Here is an 8766-nt window from a genome sequence, read left to right on the forward strand (position 1 = left end):
ACTCCTAAGCGTACAAGAGCTATCAAAACAATATCGGCTATGATCGGGGAATATTTGGATCTAAAGTTACGATAAGAGAAAATACCACGAGACATTTTAGTATGAAAACAACTTGAAAGTGCCGCACTGGAAAGTTTAAGGTCGATAGATAGATAATGATTTATTTCCGATACAAGTACATAATACAATAAGCATGAGCAAATAACAATAAGCATCCTTATCCTTATCCTTATCCTCGTCCTTATCATGGCGACCGGGATCGAACATCTAGCATTTACGCAACGACGTAAAGTGTGTTTGGTCTTTTTAATCACGCACTTTATATGATGTATAAGTCTAATATTTTTTTTCGAAAAATTCAATTTTAGGTGGGATCCATTTTCTCAAAAGAAATACAGTATTATTGAAAATAAGAATATTCCGCGTGGGAACCGATTGTCAAACCTCAAAATGATTTTCCGATGCCACAAAAAAATTGTCACATAATCATCATAATGCTGTAGCACACCGGCTGTACGGTATGTTAATCGTTGGGCTGTACTGGAGCTGTGAAACAAATGCTTTAATTTTTATTTTTTTGAATTCCCACTACTGTACTACCTCATTCACTTTACAGACATTTCAATTTCAACATTTGCTTTAACCTTGTAAAACATATTTACAATAGGCATGTTCTGATCTAACTATCTGATTCAACTTTGCTATTAGGGTTCTCATCATTTGGCAATGTTGTTGTTCTGCCCTACTTGCGGGAATTTGTTAACAGTCGAGGAGGGGACTAGATGTTACAGGTACTGCACTTTATCAATAGATTTCTAATTATATTTTGAAATCCACATTTTTGCATTTATTCCTATTACTGTATTACAACTACTGATAGGTAACTCAGTAACTTTTGGATGCTGGAATTATAGCTTGTCGATTAAAAATACTGAAATAGAATTTTTTTGCTTCTATTGGTTTACTGACCTTTCAATTGAATTATTCATATTCTGTACTGGAATGTCACAATTTTGGATATAATTTGAGACTTGAAGCAAAAATGTGATGTTTTGAAATGTTGTTATTAAGTTGAGTTCACATCATACCAAGTTATTGGCAGTATTGTGTTTTGAATCTGATCTAATACCAGGGATGGCTAAAACCGAACATAATTCGCTTTACAGAAAACTTTTTGATATGATATTTGCCAGTATGAAATATAATAATTTGGATAAAAAGGAATGACGTAATTTTTGGATGACGTAGTCAGGTGGGGGTTAGAAATGACATATGCGAAAATAGTTATGCCATGCCAACTGGATATACTTGGCGGTGTTCAGTGAACCAGCCCTCTCGTGCTGTTTGCATTTTCACAATATTTTTTTGGTTTCAGGTTTGCTTGCCCAACTTGCCCATTCATTCATAATATTAATAGAAGAATAAGCGCAAGGAAATATCCAAAGTTAAAGGAGGTGGATGATGTGTTAGGTAAGTGTACCAACTACTAATGTAAAAATTTCTTATGATTATTTCGAAGTTCACTAAAAGTCCTAGAGTGTATGCGTAATAGGGTAAGAAACTTCATATCAATCCGAAGTGAATAATCATATGTGGTATCCTATCCATAGCTCAAGCCAGTTTTGTAAACAGCTAATCAATTAACCATATTTGATATAGTGATCTGAAATGTGTTGGGTATCTATTAATACAGTGGCCGTGATTGCTTTGTTTGAACATATTTGTAATGCATTTTTTCCAGAGATTGGAATCATTCAATAGTGAATATTTATGTATTTCATCTTCGCTAATAACCTCATTATGTAGATAGGTATGAATGTCTATATCTGTAGACCAAACGTAATCTCACAAAATTTTTTATGAGATCACACTAGTTCTCATGGTGTCTTTTTCAATATAATGTCTTTTGTCAGATTTGTCTCTAAAATTTCCAAGTGTCTTTTTTAAAGTATTAATATTTTTGAGATGGGTTTTATTACCATTCATATACTTAGTGATTCTGAATATTAGAGTTTGAAAGATTAATCAGATTCATTTTATGATGTTAGTCCCAAAGTTATTCGAATCCAACGTAAGCGGGGAAAGTATTTACATGAGATAGGTCTTCTAGACACCACGCTGCCCGTGGGTGGTTCATGTAACCACTGGTCAGTCATGGCCTCCTTGCACCATCATGGCCATGCATCTGAAACATCTGGTAACTTAGCTAGCCAATCCCATACCCGACAAACTGATAATCAAATCAGAGGTCGTGGTACGCCATTTTATTAATCAATCATCCACTTTCCTTTCCTCTCCCTTCGGATAAATATGAAATTCCCATCCTGTGTACTCACAAATAATACTTTTGAATCCCCTTTATTTTGCAGCTTTTCATTCGGTTTTCGATGTTGCAAATCTCATTGTATATTTTTTATTTTAAATTCAGTCATTCACATCTCTTTGGTTTTCCAGGTGGATCTGCTGCATGGGAGAATGTTGATTCAACAGAAGAGACTTGTCCAAAATGTGAACACAAAAGGGCATTCTTCATGCAAATTCAAACTCGATCAGCAGATGAGCCAATGACAACTTTTTATAAATGTTGTAAGATTGAATGTGGTCATCGTTGGAGGGACTGATTTGGTCAATGTAGCACAAAACGATATGGATCATCTTGAGTCGGGAGGGAATGATATTAGAGCAGAAATTGGAAAATGATTACTAAGTGGATGTCAATGTGTGAAAATAAGAATCTGAATTCTTCACAATGCTCAAATTCATTAATAAGTTACAAGCTTTTTATAATACACCTTCATGCATCACGAAACTTGTATTAGAGTAGAAGGATTCACAGTTTCCATACTGTAAGGTTTCCAGTTTGGTATGGACACTACTACCAGCTTGGGTGAGGTTCTGATTGAAAAATTCTCAAATATCATCTTGAATCTCTCTATCACTTTTTGTAATGAAAGTCCGCAATTAGTAATAAAAACAGATAGTTACTTCATTCAGATAACATAGAACGCAACTTTCGTAATTAATATTTTTTATATATATTAGAGACCAAAATCATAAGTGCTAAGGGCCCACAAAAGGTGTGACATGGCCCTAGCGATAACAACCTGCTATTCTGCTGATACAAACATGCGTGGTAAGGTTTTCAATTTTATCTTGTTTTGATTATGATTTATATACGATCGATCGTGGTAAATCGTCAAATTTGATCTGTTATTGATTCCTTTCCATTGCAGTCGATTGGTTGTTTTCAAGATATGTAATAGAATCCCAAGGATATGCATTTATTTTAGTGGAATAGAAAACTGATTGACCATACCTATCATTGATTACCTTACATTTCATCAGAAAAAGATGGCGTGTGCCCTCTACGCAGTTTCAGAATGAATATAAAGGTACATCATCATACGCACAATTTGCTGCATATCATCTGTAGTGCTTGCGATAACATATTTTATCTGGTCCGTGTAGTCTGGTTGTCCATCAGCCCTAAACAGCTATGACAGTCACTGTACCGAAAGTTGTACCCTAATTCAGGTGGTGTTAAGTTGACGCATGTTATTTAGTAACGTTTTTATGTGAAATGTTTGGCTGTGGTACCTGATACATTACATAATTGACTTATAGCACTAGATATTTCAATTGATGTTTCAATATAATCAAGAAGAATGAATCATTGTCACAGGACCTAAAATATCCATGACAGTCCTTGTACCGTCACGGTACCCCAATACAGGTACTGATAAGTCACCCATATGATTTTTGGAGAATTGTCTGCGTGTCCATACATTTGAGAATTGCTCTCTTGTGTTGTTCTTGTTCATTGACACGTTTTGAAGAAATCGCTTTTCTCTTTGAATACTGGACCGATTGCTTTGAAATTTTCAGTGGTTTAAAGATGGAATTATTTTCCAGAAGGCTATTACTTTTATTTTTTGCTATGATCTAATCTAAATTATGTGACGCTACGTGTCCACATATTTGAGCATAGCTCGCTTGTTCAATTTCAGATAACATGTCATAGATAATAACCAGCTTCATTATTATTATATATATATATATATGTAGGACTCTAAAATCGTAAGTGCTTAAGGCCTCTAATAGCATGATCCGGTCCCAGAAACAGGGGAACGGTTTGTCGCAGCTTGCTACGGTCACGCATTGCAAGAATTGTTTTATAGCCACGCAGCTGCTGATAGCACACATTCGACAGGTATTTGGCGGCAAAATCATTTGGTAACACACTGCCTCTCCCCCTGTTACTTACCACTTTGTATTTTTCATGTTAATTCCGGAGGGGAAGAAAGCCGATTGTTTAATGGGCGTAATCATATGTTGGTACATAGTACCTACGCCACCCAAACTATATAGCAAAGGTCTCGTGGAAAATGCTACCAGAAAATATGATGTCTGGTATTATAATATATGTGATAGATAGTTCTGCAGCTAGCAGTTCAGAAATAATATGAAAGCGATGCAGGTGGAAATTTCCAGGCGTGCCCTCGGGATAAAAGTATGTAGTCGACAAAGATAATGGACCTTTCCCCGAGCATTGACTTCTTTGTTTACTTCGTGACATTGGTCAATCAGCAAGATGCAAAAAGTGACGTAACCATGCTCCCTTTCCGCTTAGACACTTTTCTCACTCAGAGAGGTTTTTAAGCATGGTCGTAACGACGTAAACATTACCTTGTTTTCGAGTTTTTGAACGCTATTCGTTAGTTTTCAGTTGTGTTTCGGAAATTTAAATATAAATCAGATAATGCAATGATCACTCTGTCTTACTAAAAGTTTTAATTTTATTGCAGTAATAAAAAATAGTGTAGTGATAGACTAGGTTAACATTCTTTACCGGTACTTTTAAAAAACAGATTGTTGTCTGCGATGAATCATAATGGTGGTTTGAAACACATACCCCACTTTACAGGCGCCAACTCGCAAAAGCACTTTAAAATTAGCCCCGAAAATTTTGCAATGGTAAAGTATAGGAAGAACTTTGCGGGATTAAAGGTCGGGGAAAGGTCCATAAATAGCAAAATAGTGGGCGCTGCCAAACTTATCAATCGTGTGCCTAAATAAAAAAGTTCGGAACCCCTCCAATTTTTACTGACCCTCCATAGATAAGGTTCATAATTGGCTTCAAAAAGATGATTCAAAATAGTTTTCACACGTACACGGCAAGTGGGAAATATCGGAAGCATAACCTTTTATCTGTGGAACAATAAGAGTTTCAAATTCTCAAAGAAACCGTAATACTCTCCCCAAACGTTCTGATCTTTCTGGACTTGCAGTCATAATAGCGATGTCGCGTTATAGTTGATAGATTGCTTTTATACGGGGGAAATAAAATATCTACGCATGAAATTCTCAGATTTGAGTAGCTGCTTTTTTCATCATTTCTATCAATAAAATGATTTACAGCGAAATTTTTATATTACCCGTATACAAATGATCTTTCTGAATATAATGACAATCAATAGATTTTCGATTAATCGAATACAAATTTTATACTGGAATACGTATATATATGATTATGAATTGACATTAAATCCTGTAGTCAGTAGTGCATTGAGGAATGAGAGATACGCAGATAAATATAGTCTGCCGCTGCTTTTTCATCATCTGGAGCGTAATTCATAAAACTAATCCAGACTAATGAAAATAAGCACAATTTGTCAAGAAAAGGGCATTGAATTAATGAATATGTACAAAGAATCCAGCAATTTATAACAAATGAATGGGTCAGCGACATAAGGGTAATATAATATGAAAAAAGAACAATAGTCTCAACGTTTGGCGCATTGCGCCAGCGCAGGGGTTTGCAAGGTTTTTGGGCCAGGGGCCACAAATTTTGTGCACCCAGACTGACAGACCATGTAGGTGTGACGTAAAGTTACATTTTATAAACAATATTTAACAGTGTTACAAAAGCAAAAGTGGAAAACAATAAGCCAATATCAAATTTGAACGCATCTCAAAAAAATCATTTAGCTATTTTTAACTAAAGCATCAAAATTTGGTTTCAGTTTGGTTGTGGCAGCATCAGGCGGGCCAGATTGAATTACTCAACGGGCTGGATTTGGTCCGAGGGCCGTGGTTTGCCCATGCTAGCGCTAAGAGCGTCCCTGCGTCGCATGCGATCGCAGTTTCGGATTTGTTGAGCCAAATACTCAACAGACAAATCCCTAGACTAATTGATACAAAATCTACGGTGCTCCTGAAGTATTCGCACCAAGATGTCGCATAACCTGAACCCTAACCTGGTACACAACCTGAGTTTAGGTTGTGCGTCATCGTGGTGCGCATACTCCAGGAGGTCCAAGTCTACATCAAATAAAATGGATATATATACAATAGATATCAAGCGATTTCTAACAGCATCATCGACTATGTACAAAGTAATTTTTAAGACAAATGATTGTTCTATATGTAATTTTTATACTCTACTATCGGAATTTCCAGAAGCGACGGACGTTGTATTATTTCAACCATAAGCCTCAGCAGTTCATTGTTTCAACTTTGTCAATGTTGTAGATAATATTTCTATTTGAACGATCATTCTCTGTTCTATCAACAGGCTCCAGTGGTGTCCGCTGTGGTCCGTGGATTAGGTAAGGAAAATAAACATTTCCCGCCAATGAAGGATGGAACAATCTTAGAAACTGAAAATCGTTTAACGTTTCTATTCTGGGGTGGTCTTGTGACGTATATGGAGGTGGTGCATGTTCATAGATTGGAACAGCAGCTGCATCGACTGCGGCAGATTCTGATACGCGGCCCGTCACATTCCCTTCAAGGTCGGCAACCATTTTGTATTCTCTTCTTGAAATAGCGCGAGGAATGTAATCTTCATCATTGAAGTACAAACTAACTTTCAACTCTTGTTCATAAGACGCCAACTTATTGACGTAAAACGTCCCAGATCCCGGTGACTCTTGTTCGATGTCCCATCCGCTTTCTTGCATCAATAAATCAACCATTTTATGCGGGGTTGCAATTGCGGAATAAACACGCAAATCTATTGCTGGAGGTGATCCATATAGCAAAGATAGTATTCCGACTGTTGACTGGCCGTAAGTGTCATGGTCCGCCTCGTGCAGGGTTTGTACACATGATGCTACGATTTCCTGAATCTCTTTTGCCGTTTCCGAGCTAATGCCTTCACGCGCTTTGCCTATGCGGAATTTTTCTGGAACTGTTAGAAACTTTGTCTTCAACTTGTATCTCGTACCGTTGTCGTATTCTATTACAGCACGACCATCCTCGGCAAAACCCACAAGTTTTGAAGGCATAGTGAGTGCTCTGATAACATCAGGCCTGGAATTAACCTCTGATAAAACTGGAGTGACATAATTTGGCGGTCCAACGTCAAGATAAACAGTGCTTCCAATTTCGAGATGTTCAGTCATGTGTTTGATTTCATTGTGTTTTATAATTTCATCGGGTGTTGCCTTTTTCAAAGTTGAAGCATCGACGGATACGTTTTGGTCACAGTTGTACTGTAATAGATAGTCGAGATCGTCGTCGACAAGATTCACATCAGCTGTACTTCTCAAGTATTCCAAGAATATTGGCGGTACATTTTCATCATCTAGAAGGACTCTTATGTTTTTCTGCCATTTTAATTTTAACGATATCACCTGGTACTATATTAAAATCTTCTTCTTTTACTTCTTCATCACACATTTTCAAAACAGAATCTGAATTTACCCTCCACGACCGTCCCTCATCTGGTACCTGAATATGGAGGGTACCGTCTTTTCTAATGTTTACAACAGTAACTTCCTTTCCAGCAATTTTGCTCATTGATGAATCCCAGTTGCCTTTGTCTTTTTGATTTTCAATCAGTCTTTTATAATTCGAAAGCATTTTCACTTTCTCGCCAATCTCAAATCCTCGTGCATGAACGACATTCTCAGGTTGAATCGGGGTTTGATCAGGACACAAAATGAGATTATATGAGTTAATATCATAGCTCATTTTTTCGTCAAACGTAACAACAATTGCTGCCCTTGTGACAGCTATGACTCTCCCTTTTTGCCCCAAATATTTAGGTGGAATTGTATCTAGACGCCTCTGAAGAAGTTGTACAACTTTTAGATCTGTTTTTGTGGTAACATAATCACCAACGCTCCATTGGGATGAAATAGGATCTTTTATCTCGCTGAGATCTTTTTCCAGTAGTCCTGGATACAGCGATGATGTACTGTATATCTCAGGTACGTAAACGTGTACCGAATTCTCGAATTTGCTGTTCAGCCTTGTTATGATTCCTACTTTGCCATAGACGCTGTGGAGCCGAGTGTTCCAACTTAACATGCGGGACTGGATTGATTTGAAATCAGCTAAGGAATATTTAATTTTAACTCGATCTCCGAGTTCGAAATCCCATTTCTCTGCCCTCGGAATCAGAATTTTGCTTTCTTTCTTCAATACAATATTTTCCTCAATTTTTGAAGATGCAATCTTGTCGGCAATTTTATATATTCTAATTTTACTTGCAGAGTACAAGAGATGTATTGAGCTCGATAGCTTTTTTGAAAGTTTTTTCTCCTCTTTCTTTTTTTCTGTATTGTTTGCTAGTTCGTCTGGAACAAGATTTTCCAGCATCTTGGACAGTTTCTCCAATTTTTCCATTGTCTACTTATGCTTTCTGAATTTCGATATATTATTCCATATTTAATTTCAAATTTCTAAAGGGTATTCAAATGTGGATTTTGTGGTTATTTGACTATGAGCACAAAGATATTAGTTCCTTTGTAGAAAGCC

At 36.7% G+C, this 8766-nt stretch overlaps 1 protein-coding gene across 1 annotated transcript; it reads left to right on the forward strand.

The window, feature by feature from the left end:
* The first annotated feature begins 573 nt into the window (after nucleotides 1–573).
* LOC120337506 (DNA-directed RNA polymerase III subunit RPC10-like) lies at nucleotides 574–3766 on the forward strand. The gene is made up of 3 exons (XM_039405302.2): nucleotides 574–791; nucleotides 1376–1470; nucleotides 2455–3766. Exons 1-3 carry the CDS (start codon nucleotides 727–729, stop codon nucleotides 2619–2621), a joined length of 327 nt encoding a protein of 108 aa, XP_039261236.1. The 5' UTR covers nucleotides 574–726; the 3' UTR covers nucleotides 2622–3766.
* Nucleotides 3767–8766: the final 5000 nt, after the last annotated feature.

This window comes from Styela clava, chromosome 10, assembly GCF_964204865.1.
Source record: "Styela clava chromosome 10, kaStyClav1.hap1.2, whole genome shotgun sequence".
Taxonomy (NCBI): domain Eukaryota; kingdom Metazoa; phylum Chordata; class Ascidiacea; order Stolidobranchia; family Styelidae; genus Styela; species Styela clava.